Source organism: Sus scrofa, chromosome 14 (assembly GCF_054392235.1).
Source record: "Sus scrofa isolate SSC_HxYL_T2T_F1_AM1 chromosome 14, Sscrofa_HxYL_maternal_Yorkshire_Landrace_v2.0, whole genome shotgun sequence".
NCBI lineage: Eukaryota > Metazoa > Chordata > Mammalia > Artiodactyla > Suidae > Sus > Sus scrofa.
In genome coordinates this window covers 163,586,490-163,614,015 of record NC_139396.1, presented here as the reverse complement: position 1 = coordinate 163,614,015, position 27,526 = coordinate 163,586,490, and the positions used below count along the sequence as shown (strand labels likewise).

At 57.7% G+C, this 27,526-nt stretch overlaps 1 protein-coding gene and 1 long non-coding RNA gene across 51 annotated transcripts in view; one reads left to right on the top strand and one right to left on the bottom strand.

Moving 5' to 3' along the window:
* Window positions 1-1,895: 1,895 nt before the first annotated feature.
* Window positions 1,896-11,028, bottom strand: LOC146397158 (uncharacterized). The gene is made up of 2 exons (XR_014828270.1): window positions 10,930-11,028; window positions 1,896-9,084 (listed from the first exon to the last, which is right to left on the bottom strand). It is a non-coding gene; the product is annotated as an uncharacterized LOC146397158 (long non-coding RNA).
* CFAP46 (cilia and flagella associated protein 46) overlaps window positions 10,473-27,526 on the top strand; it is an 86,713-nt gene continuing 69,659 nt past the window's right edge. For 34 of the 50 annotated variants that reach the window (XR_014828266.1, XR_014828267.1, XR_014828258.1 and 31 more), the window contains exons 1-11: window positions 10,473-10,589; window positions 11,236-11,360; window positions 11,664-11,795; window positions 12,375-12,439; window positions 13,209-13,373; window positions 13,972-14,095; window positions 14,539-14,633; window positions 15,328-15,438; window positions 17,926-18,025; window positions 25,268-25,366; window positions 26,908-27,098. Coding sequence is in view for 36 of the 50 variants with exons in the window: in XM_084997535.1 (XP_084853661.1) it covers window positions 10,541-10,589; window positions 11,236-11,360; window positions 11,664-11,795; window positions 12,375-12,439; window positions 13,209-13,373; window positions 13,972-14,095; window positions 14,539-14,633; window positions 15,328-15,438; window positions 17,926-18,025; window positions 25,268-25,366; window positions 26,908-27,098 (1,256 nt within the window). In the remaining 14 variants the exon portion in view is untranslated. Of the gene's footprint in view, window positions 10,590-11,235; window positions 11,361-11,663; window positions 11,796-12,374; window positions 12,440-13,208; window positions 13,374-13,971; window positions 14,096-14,538; window positions 14,634-15,327; window positions 15,482-17,925; window positions 18,026-25,267; window positions 25,367-26,907; window positions 27,099-27,526 lie in introns of all 50 variants that reach the window. The other 16 variants (XM_084997547.1, XM_084997546.1, XM_084997536.1 and 13 more) reach the window with 4 other exon arrangements.

Below are 27,526 nucleotides of genomic sequence, written 5' to 3'. Positions count from 1 at the left end.
CATTAATTTTGAATTTTAGGTAGACAACAAATATTGGATTTTTAGTATCTACATGAGTCATACAGCACTTGGTCAGGGAAGTACTTTATGGGGTATATTTATACTAAAAGTTAATTTTTTATCTGAAATTCAAGTTTAACTGGATGATAACAGGGACCTGGAGACGGGCCCCCTCCCTCCTTCAGCCTGCGCAGGTGACGTGGGGGGTGGGGAGCAGACCAGCACGAGGACAGAGCAGGGGTGGGGGCTGCGAGCTCTGGCAGGGGCGCAGCCAGGCCAGTGAGTACCGAGGCCTTTGCAGGAGGCAGTCGGGGCTCCACACTCTGGTCGGCCTTGTGGTTTGTTCTCGGGAGAAGATGAAGGCAGGGGTCCCTGGTCCCGGACTGCAGGCAGCTGGCCAGGAAGGGACGGGCTGGAGGAGGGGACGTCCCTGCTTCAGGGGGTCACCCTGGCCCACTGCACCCCCAGCCCGTGGCCTGCAGCTGTGGCCGCGCAGACCTAGTTTTGTGGGAGCCCTCAGTACAGCCTGGGTTTTGAGCTCCTCCTCCTCAAGGCTGATGGCCCCCGTCTGGTCCCGTGTGTCTGGGGGGCTGTGGGCCCCTCACCTGGGAGCTGGGCCACCTGTAACCTGCATGTGACTCATTCGAACGTGTCCGACAGGTACACAGATGTGCTGCCCTGGAGCTGAGATGCTGAGGCCAGGACCTCGGCCCAGGGGAGCCGAGGGGCTGGTCCCTGTCTGCCTGGCCCTCTCCTCCAGTGACCCTGAAGGCGTGGGGACAAGGCTGATGTCCAGGAGAGGCTCCAATCCCTCAGTTCTCTGAGCCTGGGCCCCGTCCACTTCCCCCCAGGGAGCAGATGCCAGCACCTTGGCCGTAGCACTTCCGTCCTCAAAGATGGACGCAGGGCTGGGTCAGCAGCACGGGCGGCCGTTCCGGTTCCTTTCCTGTACTGTGCGTCCTGGGGCAGGGCCGCTGGAGGGGACGGGTGCGGAGAGGTGTCCCCAGGGAGGCACTCCGTGTCTCCTTCTGGCCCAGCTCCGCCTGGTCCTGAGAAGACACCCCCACGCCCCCCCCTGGGGCTCAGCCAGAAGCAGAGGAGGTGGGTGCCCTGCAGATGCCACCCATTCCCTGAGGCACTGAGCCCCGAAGGCCAGGAGTTAGGACCAGAACGGGCCTGGCAGCCAGGTTCACGGAGCTCCTGGGCGCCGCGTGTCCAAGGGAGGACACCTCTGTCTATACCTTCAGACACGCTGAGAGGCCAGAGGGACAGATGACCCCGGCCATGTCATACCCAACAAAGAGACTGAGCCACAACCTGTGCCGCCAGCCCAGAGAGCTGCCCGCCACCCGACCCACCAGGACGCGGTCAGCCACCCACTCTTCCTCTTCCCCGCGGGCAGGTCAAGGTCTCAAGGGCCCAGCCTCCGAGGGCACCCAGCCCCTTCCCCGAGGAAGCCTCCCACTCCCCAGCCCAGCTTTGGGTCTGTGCCACCCCAGCAGGACCCCGCTGCAGGGCACCTGGGGACCAGCCTCTGCGTGATGTCCACCTGTGGGGGCAGAGGAAGGAGGTGCTGGGCTCCACTGGCCGGTGAGGAGGGGAGGCCAGGGGCTGGCCTCTCCCCACCTCCCGCCACCCCGCCTGGAGCCGCCACCCACGGGGACACAAGTGGCCACACAGGGCCAGTGGTGTGAGCACCATCGGCCAGAGACACGTGTGGGTGCCTTGCAGCGTCCCCTCCAAGCGTGGGCTTGTCGGCCGCCCCCAGGGCACCAGCCCCTCCCTCTGACAGAAGTCTCTGTGCCTTGGGCTCTGCAGGCCTCGCAGGCCTGCGGGTTCACTACCTTACCAGAGTTCTTTTTTTTTAAAAAAAAAAGAAAATAATAACAATGAAATTGATAAACCAACTGATAATTGAATCAAGAAAAAAAAAATCACAGAAAAAGTCAGTGTACACGATTCTACAAGGGGAGACCATCACAGACTCGGAAGCCCGAGCCCCTCCGGCCGCGGCAGCGCCCTGTGCTCGGGCTCCGAAAGCCTGGGTGCCCTGCACGGGCCCAATGAAGGCCGGGGCGACTGCGTCGGCGGAACAGACCCTCCGCAAAACCAGACACGCGAAGGACCCAGAAGCAGCACGAGAAGCAGCCCGACCCCAGCCATTAAGGGAGGGTGGTGCGCCGGGCGGCTGCGGGCACCCCGAGGTGGGTGGGAGGACGACGGGCATCCCCGGGCACCCGGACGCTCCTGCCTGGCTGGCGGGACGTGAGCCGCTGCACCTTCTGAGAAAGTCCGCAGTTTCGGGGAAGGGAGCGCACGGCTCCAGGACCGGCCTCTCGCTTCCTGTGGAAGCAAACGTCCAGGGACACTCGGGCCTGGAGCTCGCGGTGACCCAGCGCCACCGCCCCACCGTGCAGGACCCTCAGCAGGGGCGGGCCGCCTGCGGCTCAGCACCACGCAGCCCACGAAGGGCAACGTGCACCAGCCATGTGGAAACTTTTCCCGGGTGAGAAAAGAGCCGGACGGGCAAGATTTCATTTTCGGAAAGTTCTAGATCCGCAAACGGGGGGGTCGGAGCCCAGCATCTCTGCGGGAGGATGGGGTCCCCGGGGCGGGGGACACGGGGCCTCCGTGGGTGACAGGAAGCCCCCGTCCCGGTGGGAGGGTGGTTACAGGGTGCATGTGGGACACTGAGGACCTGCAGGTGGTTACGGCCCGGGACCCTCAAAACCACGAGGGAGAGGCGAGCGGAACAGGGCCCGAGCTGCACGCCAGGCACAAGAAAGGCACAGAATGGCAGAGGGGGCAACCCTCGGCACGGCTGGGGCGGCCGCCAGCACCTCCGGGCCACGCGGCGCGGGCCCAGAGCAGCAGAAGCGCTGAGGGTTGCAGGCGAGGGGCAGGCGTCTCTCGTGGCCTTGTCTTCGAAGGCGAGGACAGAGACCTGGACGGTGCCATCAGCAAGAGGTTTTAACCAATATAATCAGACGTTCGCAGGAGCCTGTGGGACAGTCACGGGGCCCGAAGGACCTCAGCCAGTCCCTGAGCAGGTGTGAGCACCACCCACGAGGAAACAAGACTTTCTAACTGGCCTAGGAAACCACTGAGCCAAAGAGGAAAGAGGAAGGCCCCACCAACTCTGGGGAGAGCCGCTCAAGACGGCGCCCACCCAGATTCGGAAAGAAGGCCGCGTGAGGGCCCCGGCTTTCACTCTTGGGGCCCTGGGGGTTCCGGCAGCTGGGAGGTTAGAGGTCACCACGTGGAAGGTGTGGGCAGAGCAGTGACCCCAGGGCTGTGCTTTCACCGTTCCAGGAGACGCGTACCAGGTGTGCATGCCAACGCAGAAATCTCACGCACTCGTGCCCTGACGGGACCCCGGCTCCTCCCACCTGGCCATGTCCTTGCCTGCGGGTCAAAGGGCCCTTGACCACACCCCCAGCTATTTGTATCAAAACTACGGTTCAACAGTTAGAGACTTCGGCTTTTAGCTGCATGTCAGACACGGCGGGGTACCGCTAACAGCGCTCCGATGAAAAGTCAGTCTCACTCCCATTAACGAGCAGAGGCGAAAAAAACAATTAAGCATCCAATGCAAGGACTACAAACGCAGCTAAGCTAAGCAGACAGAAGGATGGCATGAGAACTGAAGAAGAGACGGAGGGTTCAAAAGATAGGAAACGATACGGTCTATAAATCATCCAAAACCAGCTCTTAAACAAAGGAGGCAACAAGATCGAAAAATCAAGTTGGCTAATGTAATCAAGGGGAAGAAGAGAGAAAGAAGGAAAACAGCTAAGGAGAAAACAGCTCCAGATGCCGAGGACATGGAAAACCACCACAAAACTACTCGGTTCAATTTCTTGCATGTCGCCACTGCAGAGACACGAACGCTTTTCTATGAGAATATAAACGACCATATTGAGTCAGGAGGAGCCAGTGGCCACAGACGAGAGTGTTGTCACGAGAGGCACAACTGTGTGCACACCCCCCCGGACACCCCCCCAACACATCATACACGGGCACACCCCCCCAGACACACAGTCATACACGTGTGCACACACACACGAACACACACATACATCATACACACTCACACACTCAGACACACGGGAACATTTACGCACACATACGTACCCACACAAATGCACACACACGCCGCCTTCCAAACAAGAAAAGAAAACATCCAGTTTCGCGAGCTCCAGCAAACCCTTAAGGACGGCCGTGTCCTCAGGCCGGGAATCAAGGTCAGGAGCACAGGAGAAGAGCAAAGCAAGACCAGCTGCTCTGCGGGCCAGGGACACGCACTAGGGACGCCCTGCTCTGGTGGGCATTGGAGCTTCTGGAAGTCACGGGGGTGGGCGAGGCGCCGGCAGGGAAAACTTTGACAGGATGCTTCCTGGGGTCAGCGGCCCCTGGCCGGGCTGACGCTGGGCCTTCCCTCCAGGCACCCCTGGGGTGCAGGGCGTTTGGAGGGGGAGGAGAATTTCAGGGGGAACCAGTGGCACCCCACAACTTCCAACTTGATTCTCAGGGAAAAACAGCAAAGAGCCGGCTGGGTCTGACCTGAACTGTCTTTGCGAAATGAAATTCCACCCAGGGAAAAATACCTCTGTTTCCCACTCTTGATATTGAAGGCTGCTGTAGAACCCGAAACATGCGTTTTAGTACTTAATGCTCCGGGGCTCCACAAGCCTCTTACCACACGGTTTGCGAGCCACGTCCTTGGTGGGAATAAACATGTCATCACCGCTGCATGCACGGGGCCGGAGGTCTGGCTGGATAAACAAAGGCACGTCCGAGACCCTTGTGTGAGGCTACCAGCTGCTAATGGCAGGGCCTTGGACCCACACCTTCACGTGGTGCACGGCACTGGAGCCCGAGGAAGAGCGAGGATCAGGTTTCAAAACGACATCCCGGCCCAACTTCCTTGTCAGATGTGTATGCGTGTGGGTGTCTACAGCTCATCAACGGCCGGGGTGAAATGCTATCGAAGAAAACTTGCACCCTTGTCAGAAAATGGGTCAGACATCTGTCCCTCCCTCCCACTGCCCTGTGGTCTGCGCCTGCATCCTAACCTTCGTGGACAGACACAGCTAGTGCCCCCGCGAGGACACGGACCGAGGGTGCCCCAGGGAACACAAAGCAGCTGAGGGTTCCAAAGAGAGATGCCTACTTCTCTCTCAGAGGCCACCCAGGACTGAGCAGCTGCCCACAGAAGGGGACCCCGGGTCCTTCATCCCAGGACAGAAGTTTCCTCCTCATGGCACAAAATGGCTGCTCAAGCTCCAGTCTTTGTAGCCACTTTTCCACCAGCAGACGAAAGGAAGGACCAAAGAAGGGCTTGCTCTCCCTCTGAGGCTACGCCCCTAAGGCTGCACTACAGGACCAAACTGTAATGCACACTGGTTTCGAGGGAGGTGGGAAGTAGGGGTGTCCTGTGTCTGCCAAACATCAGGGGTCTATTGCTGAGGAAGGAGGAGGCGCATGAGCACAAAGCCCACTGGCGGGCTGACCGTCCACAGCACTTTCCTCTTCTCAGTCCGGCCCCTCCCCCGAGCCCAGAGTCAACTCCCAGCCGCCTGCCTTTGGGGCCCTGGGGAACAGCCCGGCCTGGGCACCAAGACCCCTGCTCTCGGCCTGCCCACCGCTCTCTCTCCCGGTGACCTCGTGTCCAGCGTGCGGGCCTTCTGCCCAGTCCCCACCCCCAACCTCACCTGCTCCTTCAGCCTCCCCCCCACAGGGCCCCCAAGGGCACCTTCTCACACCCTGGACACGAGCAGCTGTGCCCTGTGGGGGCCTCTCGGGATGAGGGTGCCACTCAGGGGTTGAGCCCCAACTCCAGGGCCTCAGCTCTGCCTTGCATCCACAGGAGCCTCAAGTCAGCCCTCCCCACCCCCCTCCCCGCCCCCGCCTCTGAGACCACCAGGTCTCTCTCGACACCCTGGGCACAGTCCCTGCAGGCCAATCCCCGGCCCTCATCTGCGCTACTGGCCAGGGCACCCAGGCTCTGAGTGGGCACTCATGTCCCCTGGCCCCAGCTTAGGGTTCAGCCCGGCTCAGCTGCCACTGCAGTAAAAGATGCTCCCACCTTCGAGTTCAAGTTCAGCGGGTGCTGAACCATATAAACAACCACGTGCCCAGCTCTGCAGCCAACACGCGGACAGCGTCCGCCGCCCCTTCCCCAGTCAGGCCCCTGCCTGGATCTCTGTCACCCTGGGGTCCCTTGGCCTGTCCTAGAATCACATGGAAATGGGATCACTGGCTGGCTCGGTCTTCTGGCTAAGGCGTGTGTGGTCTGCAGCGCTGTTTCCTGCCGGGTGTCTGGGTGGTTTCCTCTTTGGGATGTTGGTAGTGAGGCTGCCGTGAACTTCCTCGTGCGAGCCTCCCTGTGACACCCCGTTCCTCCCCCTGGAGGAGGGTTTCTGGGTCCGAGGGCAGGTGGATGTTCACCTTCAATGGAAACACCCAGTTCACACGCCCACCAGCCGCGCAGAAGGACCCGCCGGCACACACCACTGGCGGCCGTTTCCATCTCAGCTGCGCCCGGGGGCCCACGGTGGCATCTCACTTTGAAAATTTGTATTTCCCTGATCACCAGCGACGCTGGGCGCCTTTTTATGCGCTCGTTGGGTATTTAGGTCTTGCATTGTTGAGGGTCTATTCAAGTCTCTGCCCGTTGTTAGGGCTTGTGTGGTCCTTTCCTTGCTGACTGTGGGCTCCTCTGCAATCTGGATGCGTGTCCTTTGTTAGGTATGTTCCCGTGACTGTTTCCCACCCATCTGAAGTTCGCCTTCCCGTTTTTTTAACAGTGTCTTTCAAAGAGCAGAGGCGTCACTCTTGAGGAGAATGGCTTTTATCTCCTTTCCCTCTGTGCCATTTTTCAGTCCTTACCTAAGAAACTTGCCTGCTCCAAGGCAGCGACGCATTTTGTTTTACGCAAGAGCCGTTAAATGTTACCTTTAAAGTCTATGATCACCTCAAGTTAATTCGGTACCTGGTGTGTTGGGTTCATTCATTACCCCACTGCCCTGGCATCACTTGATGGAAAGACTGTCTCTTTCCCCCTTGAAATGGCAGAGGTGTCAAAATCAGTGGACTGAATCCATGTGGATGCGGCTCTGAACTCTGTCCTGTCGGTCTGTGCACCTGCCACCAATACCACACTGTCAGAAACACCACAGCTTCGCAGTGAGTCTTGAAACACAGGAGTCAGTCCTCCACCTTTGCTCTTCTTCCTCAAGACTCTCCTGGCCCTTTGCGCTTCCACAGAAATGTGAGCATCAGCCACCACTTCCGGAGAGGTGCTGCTGGGGTCACCCTGAGCAGACAGATCAGCGTGGGGAGAAGGACCCCGCAAGCGCCCGCTCGCCAGCTCCGCAAGCCTCTGCACTCACGGGTCCTCTGGGGTTCCCGCGGCAAGGCTTGTAGCTTCCCATGTAGCAGGACCAACCCAGCTTCTGTTAGATTTCTCCCAAAGCGGTTTGGTCTTTTCATTTTTCAAAGTTTTATTGAAGTAGAGTTTCAATGGTGTCATAATTTCTGCTGTACCACAAAGGGATTCGGTTGCACACATAAACACATCCATTCTTTTTCAGATTCTTTTCCCATATAGGGTCTCACAGAATCCTGGGTGGAGTTCCCTGCGCCACGCAGCTGGCGCACGTTCCATTCCATGGACAATGGTGTGCGTGCGCCGACCCCGACCCCCCAGTCCATCGCTCCTCTAATCTGTCCCCTTCGGTAACTCTAAGTTTATTTTCCAAGTCCGTGAGTTTGTTTCTGTTTTACAAATAAGTTCGTTTAGATCCCTTTTAAAAGATTCCGCATGTAAGTGGTGTCACATGATGTTTGTCTTTCTCTGACTCACTTCACTTAGCATGAGAGTCTCTAGGTCCACCCATGTTTCTGCAAATGGCATTATTTCATTCCTCCTTACGGCTGAGAAATATTCCACTGTATGCGTGTGCCACATCTTCTTTATCCGTTCCTCTGTGGGTGGACACTTGGCTTGTTTCCAGGTCTTGACAGTTGCAAATAGCGCTGCAGTGAACATTGGGGAGCATGTATCTTTTTGAATTATGGTTTCTGCAGATGCATTTCCAGGAGTGGGACGGCTGATCAGATGGTTGCTCTGGGTTTAGTTTTGAAAGCAACCTCTATACTGTTCCCCATAGCGGTTGTACAAATTTACATTCCCACCAACAGTGTAGGAGAGTTCCCTTTTCTCTGAGTAGCTGGGTTTTGATGCTGTTTTATTTATTTATTTTTTGTCTTTCATCTTTTTAGGGCTGCACCCACGGCATATGGAGGTTCCCAGGCTAAGCGTTGAATCAGAGCTGCAGCTGCCGGCCTGCACCACAGCCACAGACACATGGGATCTGAGCCTCCTCTGCGACCTACACCACAGCTCATGGCAACGCCGGTTCCTTAACCCACTGAGCGAGGCCAGGGATCGAACCCTCAACCTCATGGTTCCTAGTTGGATTCGTTTCCTTGGCGCCACGGCGGGAACTCCTGATGCTGCTTTAAATGGTATGTTTCTGCCCTTTGCTGTGGTTGCCAGTGTGTATGGATCAGCTGATGGTTCTCCAGGTAGGACACTGGATACTGCTCCCTGCAAATCCACTTTCTAGAAGTTGCAATAGTTTTGTAGATGCCACAGGATTTTTTTACATGCAGAATCATTTTGTTTACAAATAAAAATCCTGTGAAATTGGATTTTGATGATCATTATACAACTACAGATGTGATAAATTCATTGAATAATAAAAAAATCAAAAAAATAAATATTTTATGTATTACGTATAAAATACATACAAAAATTTAATATGACGTACTTCAGGTATTGTAGAATCAGTGCAGTATTCCAATATGCAATCTTCTTTTTATTTTTTGACTGCACCTGTGGCATGTGGACGTTCCCAGGCCAGAGACTGAATCCAAGCCACCGCAGTGACAATGTCCTTAACTGTTAGGCCACCAGGGAACTCCTAATGTGCAATATTCTAATATTCCAATTTGTTGTGTAGTCCAAAAAAAAAAAAAAGGAACATAAAAAAAAAAAGCCCAATAGCTTTAGAGACCCTAAAAAGCAAAGCAAAACAAAACAATTCACTTGAAAAGTGCTTCATTGTGTTAGACCTTTAAAAAGACCCCTCCCCAGACACAAAAGGCACTGTACCATCGCCCCCTCCTGTGTCTTTCCTTCTCATTAAGAGCCAGACTTCTTGCTAGAGTTCTGTCTCCAAGCCTTTCTCCCCACCTCCTCTCCTCCCGACGCTTCCACCCCCACCAGGCTGTTCCTGAGTCACTGATGCCTCAGGGCTGCTAAGCCCAGCAGCTCTCTCTCTGCTCACCTCGTCACAGTCCGGGCCACACTGGACCTGCCTGATCCCTCTCCCACTTCCAACACCCCTTGCCTCCTGGACCCAGCCCGGCAGGCACCCCCTTCTGTCCCCCTGACAGCTCTTCCAGCTGCCGGAGGCCCAGGGTCTGCAAGGCTGCCTCCAAGTCCCTGAGCTCTCCGCGTGGGCGTCTCTCCCCCACCGTCACTTCAGTGCACCAGCTGGAAGGTCTGCACCTCCGGCCAAACCCATCTTCTTCCTCAGACGCCTCCCACAAACGTTGGCTGAGTGCCTCGGGATCCCACCGGTCCAGACGGGATGCCCCAGCGCTCTCCGGAACACCGCCCCTCCACGCCCACTCAATCCTTCCCCAGAGCTCCGCATGCTGGTGGGGCCCCATCCACCCATCCATCCCCTGGTTGTGTGGTCCCTGTGCTGCAGCGCCCCCCTCCTTCACCCAGGCCTGCTCTCCCTCCCTGCCCTCACTGAGACGCCAGTCTGTGGCCTCCCTTCTCGCTTGCCCTGGCCGACCCTGTCACCCTCGTCCTCTCCAAGCCAGTCTTCACCTGGTACCCACGCTCAGACCCCGGCACCCCGCCTACAGCAGTAGGTGGGGAGCCCGGCCCTGGCAGGGGCGTCCCTCGGCCACCCCCGGGCTCACGGGTGCTCTGGGCTGGTGCGACGCATTCTCCCCACGGTATGGTCCCGCCACCCCGCTGCCTGTCCAGGCCCAGCGCAGCCACGGTCAGTGGCCGGCGGCAAATAGCCATTGGGAGGCCACGCGAATGGATGACGGAGGAATTCGGGGCTGCTTTCTGGGGGGCTGCGAGGGGGCTCAGCTCGGGCCGAACCCAGGGGCATCCTGGACCAGTAGGGACCCAGGACTGGAACGCGGCGCGGAACCCACAGCAGCTGCAGTTTGCAGCCCGGTCTGGCGGGGCGGGGGGGGGGGGCAGAGCCCGAGGACAGGCCAGCGGGGGGGAGGGCGCGGCCTGGCCCCGCCTCTCGGGGTGGGGGGCGCGGGGAGCGGGGAGGGCGCGGGAGCGGTTCGCCTCCGGACAAGTCTGGCCCCGCCGCCGACCCGTAGACCCGACCCGCAGACCCGGTCGCGCGTCCTCCCGCGTCGCTAGGCAACCCCGGGCCGCGGAGAGACGACCAACCGACCTCGGGCAGCAGGGACTTGGGGCGCCGGCGCCATGGACCTGGTCATAACGCAGGAGCTGGCCCGCGCCGAGAGCCAGCAGGGTGGGCGGGGAGGCCGGGGGTCCGCCCGTCCCCCCCCACCCCCCGCCCCTGGGGAGACCCCGGGAACCCGCCCAGGGGAGACGCCGGGGACCCAACCCCCGCCGCTCGGAAGACCCCGCGGACCCTCCCGCCCCGGAACCCGCCCCTGGGGAGGCCGCAGGCCCTAGGACCTCCGCCAGCTTAGCCTTTAGCCTTTAGCGAGGCCTGGGGATCTGGAGAAGGCCCAGAGCTGGCAGACCCGTGACCCTTGGGAGGCCCCCACGACCCTCCGCACCCTGTCGACCCCGCCCTGCCTGATCCAGTGACCTCCTGACGTCAGCACTAGGAGAATTTGTCTGACCTGGGCAAACGTAGGCGCCTTTTAAAAGGAAGGCCTTTGTCGTTCTAAGCTATTCCTCAAGGATCAGCCTCCTCCCACTGCTTCCGAAGCTGGGCTGATGACGACGCGGTGCCGCAGAATGGGGGGGGGGGTCTGTGCTCACAGCATCCTGCCCCTGGCTCCCCCCACCGCGCCCCCCACCTCCAGGACCGGGGGGTGCCGGGCACAGCCACGGGAGCCCGGGCTCCCTCCTGACCTGCCCACCATTGCTCAGTGGTGCCCTGGGTGCCTTGCTGAGCAGCTCTTCCTCCACTCTCGTCCGCATAGATGCTGCCTCCCTGGAGAGGGCTTATCAGCTGATTAAGTCCGCCAACCTGGGCAAGTCGGAGTTCGACCCCACAGAAAGCTTCAGCCCCGACCTGTTTGTTTTGTGTGCGGAACAGGCCCTGAAGGTGATTAGTCCCTGGGCCCCTGGCAGGCACCTCCTGGGACCCCTGTTTCTTGGTGTGTACCCGAAGCGGAAAGGCGGGGGGGTGTGTGTGTGTGTGTGTCCCCCCGGGGGGGGTGTCTCTCGGCGGGGGGGGGGGGTTGGTGTGTCCCCGGGGGGGGGTGTCTCTCGGCGGGGGGGGGGGGGGTTGGTGTGTCCCCGGGGGGGGGGGTGTCTCCAGGCGGGGGGGGGGGGGGGGTTGGTGTGTCCGGGGGGGGGGGTGTCTCCAGGCGGGGGCGGAGCCTGAGCGCGGCTGTGCTCTGCGCAGATGGGGCGGCCGGGGATGAGCCAGGACTGCATCCAGATGTACTTCAAGGTGAAGGGCCCCGTCACCCAGTTTCTGGGCCGAGCGCACCTGTGCAGGGCCCAGCTCTGTGCCCCCAAGTCCACAGAGGACATGGTGAGCGCGTCCCCACCCCACCCGTGTGCTGGTTCCTCCCAATGCCCTTCGCTGTCCTTTAAGTCATGACGCGTGTGTGAACAGCCTGGCATCTCCTGGTGAAAATCAGGCAGCCTCCGCTCAGTTGCTGCCCGGAAATGAGTCTGTGGCCGTTTGTCCAAACTGTTTTCTCTGAGTTTGCGTCGATGGTCCTCAGAATTCCATCCGGTAGCACAGGAGTTAAAATGCCATCCCGCCTCCAGCCTGCGTGACGACAGAACCCTAAAGGCCTTCCTCGGGCGTCTGGTGACCAGATTTGTCTTCAGTGCGGCCAGACCTGCAGCGTTTCGCTAAGCACTGACCTCTGACCTTTGTGTCCTAGTGTCCGCTCTTGCCTGCAGTGCTGGCGGGGTCCCGGGTTGGGGGGCTTCCGGGGAGAGGGGCTCCTGAGAGCTTCTCCTTTGCGTCCCTCGCCCTCTGTTCACATGCTGGGGGCCTGGCCGGGCGTCAGAGCCTCTTCGTGGTCACAGGAGTGACAGGGACCAGTGGTGGATGTTCCGGGGAATTTGACTTAACTGTGTGCTCTTCCTGTGGTTCTAGGGGGACTTTGAAAATTGCGTGACTCAGTATATGAAGACGGTCAACTTTGCAAGAGGAGAACCGAGGTGGGCGTGATGGTGGTGGAGAAGGTTCAGAACCAGCCTTCGGCCAGCGGTTCTGTGTAGACGGTGTATCTTGTCTGCCGTTTGATGCGTCTCTGGCCGGGTGTTCGCGTCTCTGCATGCAGCTGGGCTGCGGGCACACGCCGCCCTCAGTGCCATCCTCTCCTCCATTCAGAGGTTTCTGCCATCTGCAGACAGTTTGTCTGCTTTCTGAGCAGAAGCCTCTCCTTTGGCCAGTCCCCAGTGTCCGGGCTTCTCTGGAGGGCCGGCCTCCACCTGTAGGACCCCAGGTACCTGGCAGTATGGGCTGTTCCCTGGAGGGGAGGGAGGAGCTGGCTCAGAGGTAAGACCAGGCTGCCAGCTGCTCTCCCTCCGCCCCACCGCCTCCCCGCCCCCGTGGCACTTCATCTGCAGGCCCAGGGACCCCACCCAAACCGTTCCCTGTACTGCTCTCCTGGCTGATTCCTCCAGGAAGCCTAACTTGACTCCCCCTGTTCGCGCCGGAGGCCTTGTTCATTGGTGCTTTGATCACTTTGTGGACTGGCTCAGTGAGAGACCGGCCCCAGGAGCCTGGGGCTGGGGCAGAACTGGAGCCACCAGCCCGCTGAGCAGGGGCGCGTGGCTGCCTCCCAGGAGGGTGTCGTGTCCATCCTGCGTCTGTATCTGGCAGCCAGGCAGGCAGGAGCAGTTCGGGCGGGTCCGCTTTCCTCAGGCAGGGACTCAGGCCAGGCTGGCTCAGGGCGCGCCTCAGACGCCCTGTGCTCGCGCGCAGGTATCACTTCTTGGTGTACAACGCATCCGTCCTCTACTGGCAAATGGTGAGGCCCTTCCTCAAGCCCGGATACCGTCGCCACCTGATCCCCAGCCTCTCCCAGATCGTGAACGTGCTGAATCAGATCGAGGAGGAAGACAAGGACTGGCGGGCAGAGCTAATGCTGTGAGTCCTGACCACCTGGCGGACGCGGCTGTCCTGGCAGTGGCACGACCTGGCGGTGACGTGTCACATCGCGGCCTCAGGGCTTCCTAGACTCTCAGCATCCAGTTTCGTGTGTCTGGTTTGCACACGTTTCTAAGCAGCTCCGCAGGTGGTGTCTCAGTGTCCTGATCAGACAGGCGTCACCGCAGGACAAGGCTTCTCCTCCGAACCCGGGAGATGTGAGCCTTGCACAGTCCTGCTCGCGGGTTGGGAAACACGCTGTGAAGGTAGTAGGTGTCTTAGCGACACGTGGCCTGGCCCAAAGGCGCACGCAACCGGGTGGCCCCAGGTAGGGACGCTCCCCTGGGTGCGAAAAACTGAACAGCACTGTGCTCTTTCTTTACGAGGCAGTGGTTTATGTCCTCAGTAGTGACTGCACGGACGGGTCCCCTTCGAAAGCAGTGGCGGGCCTCTGCCGACCCCGCCCGCCCCACCCCGGGGATCTTCCTGAAGTTTGTACAACGTCAAAATAGCAAAGCATAAGAACCTGGTTATTAGACATTTGCAGCAGCAAACGCTGTCAGCAGAGTTTATCAGGTGCTGTCTTTGCGTCATCCAGGGAGCTTCTGGAGTGTTATCTGCAAGCGGGAAGAAAGGAGGAGGCCGCGGAGTTCTGTGCCACCGCGGCGCCGTTCATCCGAGCCCACGCGCCCCGCAGATACCAGCAGGTGTTTGCTCGGATGGTGAGCCGGGATGTTAAAGAGTGTGGACAGAAGTCGTTTTAAAAGCTCTTGGTTAGAAAGCTATGTATAAAAACAGCCGGGACTGTCCAGCGAGAGATACAAAGACACACGTGCACACGCGCGACCAAAACAAGACAAAATCTTTTTCCTTCATTAGACGCTGAATGTCTCCTTTTAAACAGCGTTGAATTTTTTAAACATCAGCAGAAAACTTGTAAAATGATCTCCACAGCAGTGTGTGCGGAGAGCACCCATCACTTCTCAGTCTTACAACTTAAGTGACGTGTGAGACACCAAACAGAGCCTAGTAAACGAGAAGGTTCCAGCTCATCACAACCCTTGGCTTCAAAGGAGGGACATTTGCAGAATAATAGCTGAGCATGGTACCTCTGCGGAGGGACGGGTGTAAATCTCAGTTATCGACTCCCTTCCCCTCGCGACAGGTCCGACATGGATTAACGGGCGAGCTGCAGTTGAAGGAAGAAACGCGGACGTCCGCCGGCCTGGCCGTCACCTTCCACATCAACTCGCTGCAAGCGTGAGCGGGGGTCCCCAGCAGGCGGCGGGCGGGCAGCTTCTGGGCCAGCGAGGGAAGGGGCTTCGGGCAGAGGGGCAGCCGCGGGTCCTTGTTTCTCGGGCCCTGCCGCCGAGGCTTGAACCTCGACCATGAGGCTGGAGAGAGAGAGGCCTGTGTGGGTGGAACCCCGAGAGGCCTGCTGCTCTGCGGGGGCAGTGGGGGGCTGGAGGACCGGCGTGTGTGCGAGGAGACGCCAGTGTGTGTGTGTGTGCAGATCCCAGCGTGTGTGGGTGTGTGTGTGTGTGTGTGAGTGAGTGAGGAGGTCCCGCCCGGGGAGGGGAGGGCGGCTTCCAGACCCAGGCAGGAGCTGCTCAGGCTCGGACCTGGCGGACGGGCAGCCCAGCCTCTCCTCAGGTGTGGGCTCCGCAGGTGGGGCGCGCTGCCCAGGGGCTTGGGCTCGGGTTCCTGGGTGTTTCTGTTGAGAGGCGGAGGAGCAGGGCCCGGACTGGGCTGGAGGCGGCGGCGCCAGGTCGTCTGGGAAGCCGGGGAGGGAGAGGCGTTTCGTTGGGTCGTCTGTTCGGTGGGGTCACACGTTCAAAGACGTAGAGTTCCTTCCAGGATGATTTAAAGAAACATGACACGATTTTTGATTAGATTCGTCCGTGCGTGTGCTCTAATGGCACATGATGTTTGATTAGATGAATCTGTATTTTAGAAGATTGGATAAAAACGATTTGCCCGAAGACATCCCCGGAATTCTGAGGGAGGCCTACGAAGACTTAGGCCGCGGTAGCCACCAGCGCGTCCCTTCCGCCGCTGAGGACCAGTGAGTGTCCGTGGTTCCCGGGCTCGCGCCGACGTAACCCTGTGTACGTTCGGTACCTGCAGGGAAGTGGGAAGGAATAAAGCCAAGCGAGCTTCGGCCGGGTGGTGGTCGCCTTTTCCTCTCCAGGCCTTTTTTGTCCTGAGGTTCGAGCTGCTTGGAAGCACTTGGGATATGAAACTTCACATCAGACTCGAGAAAATCAAATGCGTCTTTGGATCAGCAGCCCTTGGCAGGTTGTCGCAGCGTCTCGCGGCTCCTCTCCCGAGCGCTTTGCTGGCTGTTCAGGGCTCCGCGTTGGCGTCCTTGGGGCGCGGCTCCGGGTTCGGGAAGAGCCCGGACTGGAGGCCCAGGAGCCGAGGCCGGAGGCAGCCGGCAAAGAGAGGGCCTCTCCCCCCACGTCCCTCCCAGAGCGCGGCCGGCAGCGGCCTCTCCCATTCTCCCGCCTTCTAGTCTCGAGAATGGATGGGATGGACGGGAAGCCTCGTTGTGGCGCAGGTGGCCGAGAGCATGGGGCCTGGGAACCGGCTCCCGGGGCCTCGTCTCTGGAGGCCCGGGGCTGCCTCAGCCGCTGCCAAGCCTCGTGCGGGAAGCGTGGGGGCCCTTTGCCGAGAGTCATGGGTGACCACGTTGAATTTTAAAACCCGAGCCCCTGGGTCCAAGTATGTATCAAGTACGTCAGGTGATTTACTTTTTAGATCTTCGAAAACAAGGGTTGATGTGCAGACATGTTTAGGATGAGAATAATTTGAGCTGACAGGTGCCCTGCCAGTCCTGGGCTGGATGCTGTTGAGGCCCGACAGGGACTCGCCCAGATCCTGGCCCGGCAGCCCTGCAGCGAGGCTGGCCTGGGGCCCCCAGGAGCTCAGGCCGCGCGGCCCCCTCTCGGGCGTCCTCGCCACGGACGCAGGCCCCCGTGCTCAGTCTCTGCCCCCTGATGGAGAGCTTTTCTCTCCCCACCAGTGTCTCTGCGGCTTCTTTCTTGCCAGCTGTTGTCTTGTGGCTGCCGAGGACGCCAGCAGCCGCCCCTGATTTGGGCAGTTTCATTTCCTGTGGTTTCGCCTGTGGTCAGCTCTGCCCGCTGCTCCCTGGGCCTGGAGGACACGTGGCCTCTGCTAGGGGGTCACCGCTCAGCCTGTCAGAGCTGCTGTGTGTGGTGCGGGCCCTTCCTTGGCCCCAAGAGCCTCAGGGGCTCCAACCGTCTGTGAAGCGCCCGCTGACCCCTCTCTGCCCCGGCTTAGGTGTCTGGGTTTCTGGGTGGAAAAAAATTTCTGTTGGTTTAAAACCGAAAAAGGACTGAACGTGAGTGAATTATGCCTTTTCAGGGTCTCCCTTCTTGCCTGCGCCACTGGCCGGGCAGGTCTGGAGGCGCAGTTTCCAGGACCCTGGGGCAGCAGAGGTGGGGGGGCCGGGGCAGCGGGGGCCGAGGGCGGAGGCTTGACCCACAGACAGGCGCTTGCGTCCCAGGTGAGTGTTGGCAGTTGGGAGGCGGAGATAGTGGATAACATCCCCCAGCTGAGAAGCGTCTTTGAGACAGAAAAACGAAGCCTGTAGCTCCATAAGACGCGGTCAGGAAGTTGGTCCTGGGCTGACACACAGGCAGGAAGGACCTGCCGACACAATCCGGAAGCTGTGCTGGAAGGGGCCAGAGCTACAAATCTGACTACCCACCAGAACTGAGGGTTCTTCCTCCCCCAGGGGTCTCTCGACCACCAGCCATCGTGTCAGCCAAGGGCACTGGCCCAGCTTCCGCGCCAGATGAGGGCGAGGGTTCACGTCCATGGGACTCGTCTGGAGAGGATGCATTTCTTGTGCGGGGGAGGGGGGCTGACCCAGTGCGGCCTGGGTGGTCCCTGCCTAGGAAAGGGAAGCCCGGCTTGTGCCCAGGGGACATTGGTGTGTTCGGGGACACCGCTGATGGCCACTGTTGGGGCTGCCCCAGGCGATCCCACCGTGTGCAGGACAGGTCTGCACCCCCAGCCGAGAATTGCCTTGTCCGGAATGTGAGATGTCAGGCTGGGGAGCCAGCCTGTAACTCCCCTCAGGGCCGCTACCTGATTCCTGCAGTTTTATATTGTCTTAAATCCAGGCAGGTTCGTCCTCCGACTTTGATCTTTTTCAGAGTTGCTTTAGGATCTCCAAGGGTCCTTGCCTTTATACAGATTTTAGCACCAGCCTGTTGATGGCTGCAGAGACCCTAAGTGGCCTCTGCGATTGCTCTTGTCACGTGGCAGGAAGAGCTGTCTCTTACTGTCCCCCCTCCTCCCCAGGCCACTCCTGCACCTGCCCCGAGGCAGCAGAGGTCCCCCCCCCAAGTCCTGTGTCAGGGCCAGGAGGGCCAGGGCTTGGGCTCCCTCGCTGCGGGATGTCTGTTCGCTTCCACTTGCTCCCTGCCTCTGCCTGAACGAGGGCCCAACGCTTACTTCACCCACAGGTGGCTGTTGCTTTGCAGCCCCCATTGAGCCAATGTTATTTCATTTCTATTTCCAGAATTCTTTTGCTTTTTGAACTGGCCCACCTTTCTCTGACCTTGAAATGTGAGGAGGTCTGCTCTGACTGCCTCTCGGACTTGAAGAAAATGGACAGCAAAGTAAGTGGTTGTGACCTTGCTGCTTTTGTGATCTGGACATGAAAAAAAAAAAAAAAAAGAAAGAAAGAAAGAAAACGGAAAAGGGGCAAGGACCGGAAAACACCCTCACCTCGAGGGCCTACGTCGTGTTGTTGGTAAATTGCCTTCCAGTCTTTTTAAAACGTGTTTTCCCCGGTTGACATGATGTGATATGTGCAGTTTTGCTGCCTTTCTTTCCGCCATTTCAGTTCTAGGCTCTGGCCCGTGTTGCCACCTGTTCTTTACACACTTCACTTAAGGGGTGCACAATATTTCAGAATATTCATGGTCCCAGCTTACTCTTCAGCCCCGTTATTGGACATTTAAATCCTATCCCTTTTTTCTTGTTACATAAAGAGCTGCAGTGAACGTTTTACTTCCCAAGCCTTTATCTGCGTTGAGGATTTTTCCCCGAGATGCAAAATTACTGGAGAATCCTCACTTGTAAGCTTTTTCAATACGTGTTGCAATATTGCCCCCCCCATTTACATTCCCACCAAAAGTGTATAAGAGTGGTGCTTCAGGACTTTTTGTCTGTTAATTTAAAATCCGAAAGGCTCTTCCACAGAGCAGAGGCTGACTGAGCAGCTCAGCTAGGTTGGGTTGTAGGATGTGGTGTCTGACAGATGCTGTTACAAGCGAGTCAGAAGGACATGAGCTCGGACGCCGCTACCGTCCACTGTAGCAACGCTGCCTCGATTCTCCCCCAGCCCGCTCGGCTCGGTGTCCCAGACCAGCTGGCCCTCGGGAGTTTACAGCCGAGCAAGGCCCTGGGGTAGCTGCCCACTGCTGTGAGGCCGCTGCCGTCTTTGCGGCTGAAGACCGCAGCTGATGGAGATGTTGACACCGAACCTGCCTTAGAGCTGTAGCTGCCGCACCCCCCCCCCCCCCACTGCAAAGGCGTTTCCTGCCCAAACCAGACCAGAAAGTCGGAAGAGGAGATTGTTTTACCGGAGGCACAGACCTCAGCACACGTCTACAAGAAACACAAAAATTCAAGGAAACGTGACACCACCAAAAGAACACAATAATTTTTCAGCAGATTACCTCAGAGAAATGGAGATACATGAATTGCCAAAGAGTTCAAAAATGGTTTTAAGGAAACTCAGCCAGCTACAGGAGGACACAGGTATACAACTCAATGAAATCAGGAAAACAAGCCTGAATAGAATAAGTTCAAAGAAAGAAATAATAAAAAAAGAACCACATAGAAAGTCTGGAGGCAAAGAATACAATGTATGAAATGAAAAATGCAGTAGAGAGCGCCCGGAGTAGGCCTGAGCAAGCGGAGGAGAGAGTGTGTGACCTCAGAGTTCCTTTGAAATCACCTGGGAAAGAATAAATGAAAACCCAGGTAATTATGGGACATCAGCAAGCAAAATGATATTTGAATTATGGGCGTCTCGGAAGACACAGAGGGAGAAAGGGGCAGAAAAATTATTTAAAAAAATAATGCCTGAAAACTGCAAATCTGGGGTGCGATGCGGTGGTCCAAGTACATGAGTTTCATGGACACTCTACAGATGCAGCCCAGTGAAGACCTCGCCAAGACACACTGTGATGAAGCTGGTGAAAGTCAGAACAGAGACTCCCGAAAGCAGCAAAGCAAAACGGCTCTCATACACGGGGGTTCCCATGTGAATGGATTGATCAGCGCGAACGCCGAAGGCTGGGGCAGAGTTCCATGACCAGTTTAAAAGAGAAAACTTCCAACCAAGAACGCTTGACCCAGCAGAGCTGGCCTTGGAGATGAGGGCGAGGCAAAGACTCTCCCAGATAAACGGAAGCAGAGGGGCTGTTCAGGCTGAAACGAAAGGGCACTGGTTATAGCATGGGAGTAAAACTCACTGCTAAAGCTGAGCATGTAGTTAGATTCAGAACAATCTGACACTGTCCTGGTGGCATGTAACTCACTTAACCCAGTACAGAGTTTAACAGAAAAAATTATTGAAAGTATAGCTGTGGCTACAGTAATTTGTTAGCAGATGCAAAAGGCAAAAAGACATAAATTGGGACATCAAAAACACAACATGTTGGGGAGTAAAAAATATAAGCTTTTTATATGCAAATCAAGTTGTTTCAGCTTTAAATAAATTGTCGTTAACTATTAGATGTTTTCTGTAACCACAAAAGCAAACCCTGCAGTAGATACACAAAATATTAAAGGAAAAGAATCAAAGCATGGCACTATAGGAAATCGTCAAATCACAAAGAAAGCAAGAAAGGGACAAAGGAACTACACTTTTTTATTTTATTTTTTAGTTTTTGACTTTTGTCCTTTTTAGGGCCACATCCATGGCACATGGAGGTTCCCAGGCTAGGGGTCTAGTCAGAGCTGTGGCCACCAGCCTGTACCAGAGCCACAGCAACGCAGGATCTGAGCCTCGTCTGCGACCTACACCACAGCTCATGCCAACGCCGGATCCTTAACCCACTGAGCGAGGCCAGGGATCAAACCTGCAACCTCATGGCTCCTAGTCGGATTCGTTTCCACTGCGCCACGACAGGAACTCCCGAAGGAACTATAAAACAAACAGGAAAACAACAAGATGACATAGTAAGTACTTACTTAGCAATAATTACTTTAAACGTAAGATTAAATTCTCCAATCCAAAAACATAGAGAGCTGAATGGATTAAAAAAAAAAAAAAAAAGACCCAGTGATAACGCTGCTCACAGGAGACTGGCTTCGGCCTTAAGGACATGCAGAGGCCGAAAGTAAAGGGTTGGAAAAAATATTCCAGGCAAATGGCAACCAGAAGAGCGGGAGTAGCTGTACTTGTATCAGACGAAAGAGGCTTTAAGTCAAGAGCTGTAACAGGACAAAGAAGATCATTATTAATGATAAACAGACTGACCCAGAGAACACGACGATGGTACGTGCATGTGTATATGCATTGGCATACCTGAATAGACTGACAAATACTAGCAAATCTGAAAGCAGAAGTAGACAGCAGTACAGCAACAGCAAGGAAAAGAGTTCCACTTACGAAAGTGCCAAGACCAGGAAAGTATTCGGGAATAGCTTCACCCAGCGAGTTGAAAGTCCTGTGCACCAAAGAGTAGAAGGCGTTGATGGAAGACGCTGAAGAAGACACCGAGGGTGGAGAGATGGCCCAGGCCTTGGGATTGCAAGAGTGAAAATTGTTAAAATGTCTCTACTACCCCACACCGTCTACAGGTTCAATGCAGTCCTTGTCGAAGTTCCGATGGCATTTCTCACGGAACTAGAAAAAAACCACTTGTATGGAACCACAGAAGAGCCAAAGCACTCTTATAAAGAAAAACAAAACTGGAGAAGTCACCCTTGCTCATTTCCAACTGTATCACAAAGCTATCCTGAGTGAGAGCACAGAAGTAAGGCCACACGCACAGTGTCAGCCAGCCTTTGACGAGGGCACAAGGACATGCAGTGGGGAAGGGCAGCCCCTTGGTGAGCGGTGCTGGACACACTGAGTGTCCGCCTGCAGGCAGATGACTGGACCCCACCTTACACCACTCGCAAAATTTACTTGAAATGCGTCAAAGGCTTTAAGACCTGAAACCATGAGACTCCTACAAGAATACAAATGGAAAGACATAGCGGCATTGGTCTGGGCAATTTTGAAAATGATGTCAAAGGCAAAGTCAACGACTAGGACGTCATCAAACTGAACATCTGTACGGCAAAGGCAACAATCAACAGAGTTAAAACGCAACCTGTGGCACAGGAGAAAAGGTTTGCAAATCATATATCTGATAAGAAGTTAATATCCACAGTAGATAAGGAACTCATATATAGGTAGCAAAAAAAAAAAAAAAAAATCAGGAGTTCCCATTGTGGCTCAGTGGTAACGAACCCGACTAGTATCCATGAGGACATGGGTTTGATCCCTGGCCTTGCTCAGTGGGTTAAGGATCCAGTGTTGCCCTGAGATGTGGTGTAGGGCACAGATGAGGCTCAGATCCCATGCTGCTCTGGTTGTGCGGTAGGCCAGCAGCTACAGCTTGGATTGGACCCCTAGCCTGGGGGTCCAATGCTGTGGGTGCAGCCCTAAAATGACCAAAAAAAGGGAAAAGGAAGAATGGCCCAGTCTTCTGAATTTAATGATCTCTGGCAGGGATTCTGTACTGAGGAACAGAAACCCGAATGACAGCAGACAGCAGCAGTACCTTTGTTGGAAACAAAACCAGCCAAAAGACCTGAGATCAGCATCCTTAAAATACTAAAACAAAAACCATCAACCTAAAAATTTACATTCAGAGAAAATATCTTTCAAAACCAGAGGCAAAATAAATATTTTTAAAAATAAACACAAATCTGAAAGCATCCGACTCACACTACGAGTAATTTTAAAGGATGCTTTTCAGGCAGGAGGAAGATGATAATCGGACAGAGATCTGGGTCCGCACAGATGGTGAACAGCTCCAGGAAGGGACCCGCATCCGTGATGCACAGAGCCCTGAGAATGTGAATCTTCGCGAAAGAGAAGTGGCTACTTGAAGCAAAGATGATAGTGTGGATCAAAAGACTCAATGTTGGAGTTCCCGTCGTGGCGCAGCGGTGAACGAATCCAGCTAGGAACCATGAGGTTGAGGGTTCGATCCCTGGCCTCGCGCAGTGGGTTAAGGATCTGGCGTTGCCGTGAGCTGTGGTGTAGGTCCAGACACGGCTCGGATCTGGCATTGCTGTGGCTCTGGCGTAGGCTGGCGGCTACAGCTCTGATTGGACCCCTAGCCTGGGAACCTCCACATGCCTCGGAAGCGGCCCAAGAAATGGCAAAAAAAAAAAAAAAAAAAAAAAAAAAAAAAAAAAAGACTCGACATTGCTGGAGGCCAGCACCGTGGCTGTAGGGAAGGAACCTGAGCGCAGCTACTCGGGTCACTGTGGATGCACCGTTTGCTCTCCGGCCCGGCACAGCGGGTTCAAGGATGCGGCGCTGCCTCGGCTGCAGCTCAGGTTGCAGCTGTGGCTCGGATTCAGTCACTGGCCTGGGAACTTCCACGTGCTGTGGGCTCAGCCTGAAAAAGGAAAAAGACTCAGTATCGTTAAGATGTCCGTTTTCAACAGCGTGAACAATAGATTCAACGCGGTCCCAGTCAAAGTCCTCGCAGGAGGGCTTCAAACATCTGTAAGTTGAGGACAAGTTTTACGTGAGACTGCAAAGGACCTAGAATTCTGCAAGCACCTTTGAAAAACACAGAACAATGTCAGAAGATGCCCACGGCCCAGCTTGAAGCCTGGATGCAAAGGCGCCACGGTCAGGACAGGGTGGTGGTGACGCCAAGAGCCGCGGAGACCGAGGAACAGGGTCGAGTCCAGCGATCGGCCAGCCAGCACAGCCCCCTCGGGCTTGGATGAGCTGCAGAAGTGGGCCCCGGACGGTGGATGCCAGAGCACCTTGTGACCTGTTGTGCCAGAAGGAGAACAACCACACGCGAGGAGATGAACACTGGAGCCGCCACGGAGCAAGAGCGCAAAGCCGACGGCGACATGGTGCCCACAGAGCCGGTGTGCTCTCACAGTTGCCCGGTCCATCGAATTAGAATCCGGGAACTGGGGGGCACAGAGACGGGATGACGGAGCAGAAGGACCCGAGCTCCCCTCCTCTCACGAAAACACCAACATTACAACCAGCTGCTGAACAGCCATCACCAAAGTAGACTGGAAACTACCTAAAAAGGGGACCTACACCCAAGACAGAGAGGAAGCCACATCAAGCTGGCAGGAGGGGCGTTCTCACAGCAGAGCAGCCCGCGCCCTCTGCGGGGAGACCTGCCGACTGGAAGACGACTGCGTGGCAGGGGCTCCTCCGAGGAGTGAGGGTTCTGAGCCCCGCGGCAGGTCCCACGCGGGGGGTCTGGCACTGTTGGGAGGAGGAGCCCCGAGCATTTGGGGTGGAGGGCCAGCGGGGCTGGAGCGCGGGAGCTCCATGGGACTGGGGGAAGCGGGTGTCCACTCTTGGAGGGCAAAGCAGGGTCTCGGTAAGAACTGGGTCACACCTCCCTGTGGGTTTTGGAGGATCTCCTGGGCAAGCGGGGGGCTCGCTGAGGGGGCAGGACGTTGGCGATGGATGTCCCAGGGAATAGTGGTCGGTGTGAGCACCCCTGGAGGGGGCCAGTTTTGAAAAAACAAGCCCCACCCATCAGGGCTGAGAGGCCCCCCCCAAGCCAAACAATAAACAGGGTGAGAACAGCCCCCCCCCCCGCCCCCTGCCAGCCACAAGGGGGCAGAGGCCAGAGCCAGAGAGGCTACAGCAGCCTAATCTCACCCAGAGATGAAGCCCCACCCGCCAGAAGAGGAGCCTCAGCTCTGCTCCCCCCCCCAGCCAGTGCCTCCCATCAGGATGCGGCGGCCCCGCCCCCCGCTCCAGCCACAGGGCGCAGAGGCCGGAGCCAGAGAGGCTACGACCCTGTGGCTGCGAAAAGGAGACGGCGCCGAAAGCTAGCCAGGAGAAAAGGCAGGGGAAAGAAGGAGCCAAAACCCAGAAGAACAGCCGAGTGACGTGGAGGTGAGCGACCTCCGGGAAAAAGCCTGCGGGGAGCAACGGTCTTGGGGAAACCGGCCAGAGTGATGAGTTAGGAGAAGAGGCGCTTTGGCCCCCACGTGGTACCTCACGGCATTAACTCAAAATGCATTGTGAACCAGTCTGCGAGCGAGGAAACGGTACGATTCTGGAAAAAAACAGAAAAAAGCGCCTGAGAGGGTCGTCCTGACCTCTCATCTCACAAGCCCGCCGGCCGGCCGGCCGCGCCCCCGGGCGAGGCAGCCTGGACGTGCCCCCAGGCGCCCGCCGGATGGCAGCCAGAGGGCGCGTCGGGAAGGTCTGGCAGCTCCGGGAAGGCCCGCGCGCCTCGCCCGGAGCCAGTCGCGGCCCCTGCCGCCTGCCTCGGCCTCTGCAGCCGGCGGTCCGGCTGGACCACTCCAGGGACTAAGTGAGGGGACGCCTTTGCCAGATTCCGTCACCCGGTGTTGTCTGAAGCCCATGTGGGTCTTTGAAAGTCCAGCGTCCGGTGAAATCAACTATTAAAGGTAAAAACACTTTTTTGTAGCTTTCTCCCTTAAGTCTTGGCATCTTTTGGACACATTTTAAGTTCTCCTCGTATATATTTGTATCGTCTAATCTGTATTTGTTGAATTTCTGCCTAGCACGTCGGTTATAGTTAAACTGGTCTTTGAGGTTAATGGCCGTGCGTGTTTGTTTTGTGAAAACGCTTCGTCTGAGCAGCGTTCTGTCCCCTCAGGACCCTGGCGAGCTGATTGAAACGGAATGCTTGGAGTGCGCGTTAGAAGCTCTAAGACTGGAGCAGAAAATTAAAATCTACACCCGAGAGGCCGTGGAGGTAAGTCCTTGACCGGGGCCGAAGCAGATGCTGAGCTGTTGGGCGTCTGCAGGGAGCTGGGAGCTGAGTTGGTGCCGGGTTTGAGGATGGGGGCCGTGGCGAGGACACAGGCCAGCCTCCTGGGCCCCTGTTTCCACCCGCTTTCCTGGCTCTCCTGCAGGAACTCAGAGGCCAGGGCCATCTTCCTCCTCCGCTGCACCAGGATGGGCCCCAGGGCCCCAGGGCCGCCTCGGCCTGGCGGGGGTGCTGTGAGGGTCGTGCAGCCCCTTCGTTCCCTGGGCGGGGGGCTGGGGGGACGGTCCTCTGGTCCAGCTGCCCCCGAGGCAGCGCGCTGAGAACAGAGTCCCGGGAGGGCCCTTTGCCGTCCTGACTCAGCCGGAGCGCGGGGCCGTGGCCTCGCTGGGCTTGGGGACCCAAGGGGCTCCGGGAAGTGGGGAGGGGTGCAGCCAGGGACCCCGCGTGGGGGGCGGGCAGGTCCAAGCACCCCTCCCCCGAGCATTCCTGCCCCTTTGGAAACCGCAGACTTGTGTAGACTGTTCCCTCAGCAGTTGGCGAGGAGGCAGCTGTCTCTGAGCTGGCACACGGCGCCTGTGAACACAGTGGCAAAGAGTGACAGACAGCTGAGCTCAGCGTCACTCCGGGTCTATTTAATGCAGTCGGATCTGGACCAGCAGCCACTGCCAGGAAAGGAGTGTAGCCATCCTTTAGACTGTTCTTTAGTTAGAATTCTGCAGTCAAAAAAGGGAACCAACAGACACTGAAAGAATAATGGCACTGGGCTGGCTTTGGGGCCGAGGCGGCCACTCCCTGCATTAGCTCCTGGGGTCCCCCGCAGGGCTGTCCTGCCGGCACCTGCCTGGCCTGGGAGGGGCCAGCAGCCTCTGTGCTGTGAGCTCTGCCAGGGGCCAAGCAGCCCGCAGGAGCTCGTCTGCCACCCTCGGGGGCTCTGTTTGGTGCGTTCCCACCGCCTGGCAGATGCGTGCATGTCCCCTGTGGACCTGCGCAGGTGGCTGCCCCACCAGCGTTTGGCCTCGAGGAAGGTGGTGGCTCTGGGGCCTACAGGGCCCTGTCCCTCTGCCTCCTCCAGCCTAGGGCTCTTCAGGGGTGCCAGACCCCAGGCTTTGCGTGTTGGCAGCCAGGAGGTGCGGGGTCGACCCCTGGCCTAGGAGCAGATGAGGGGAGGCCTCCAGGGAGCCAGGAGCCCTGGGACAGGCTGAGCTGAGGGAGGCAGAGCTGGTGAGGCTGATGCTGGGCCCAGCGCTGTCTGCTGGGAGGCTGCGTAGCATGGGCTGGGGCTGCTGTCGGGACAGTAAACGAGACGGGCGTGGCCTGTAAACACACAGGACCAGGAAATCCGTGGACTCGGCTCAGGTGGGCTCATTTCCACAGGCAAGACTCAGACGGCGGCCCCGGCCCACCTCCTGCTGTGTCCTGGGCTCTGGTTAGGCCCGGGGCTGCCCTGGCTTGCCCGTGGTGCCCAGGGGCCTGATAAATGGGTATGGGCCCCCGGCCTCACGCCCTGTCCATGGCCCTTTGTGCAGACCCAGCTGACTGTGATACAGAGACTCGACCTCGCCCTCCAGCGAGCCGTCCGGCTGGGCGAGCCCCGGGTCACCCACGTGGTGTGCAGCACGCAGTGGAACGCATGCCTCCCTCTGCTGCAGCACAACCTGCGGCACCACCTGCGGAAGCCGCTGACCAACATCGCGGAGGCCCTGGAGACGGTGGACAGGTGGCTGGTTCCCCCGGGAAAGGATGAAAGGAGTGGGCACGAAGGGTGGCAGCGCCCAGGGCTCTTTGCAGACCTGCCCGCTGGAGAGGCCGGGAGGCCTTGGGGAGAGTGGGTCTGGAGGGCGGCGGGGGGGGGGGGGGGGGCTGGGGCCACCGGAGGTGGAGAGGGCTCGGGGACAGCCTGGGGGCATGGGGGGCCGGCCCGTCGGCGGTGGAGAGGGCTTCAGAGAGAGGGCTGAGGCAGGAGGGTCCAGGCTGGGGCGATGGCAGCGGGCACAGCCCCATGGCGCAGGCGCAGGAGGGGCGAGCTGGGGTGGGGGCCAGAGTCGTGAAGCCCTCCCATGTGCTCCTCAGTGTCTGCTGCTCTGTCCCCGACTGGGGTCACAGGATGACCCCACAGGCAAGGGCCATTAATCCGGCAGGCCGAGC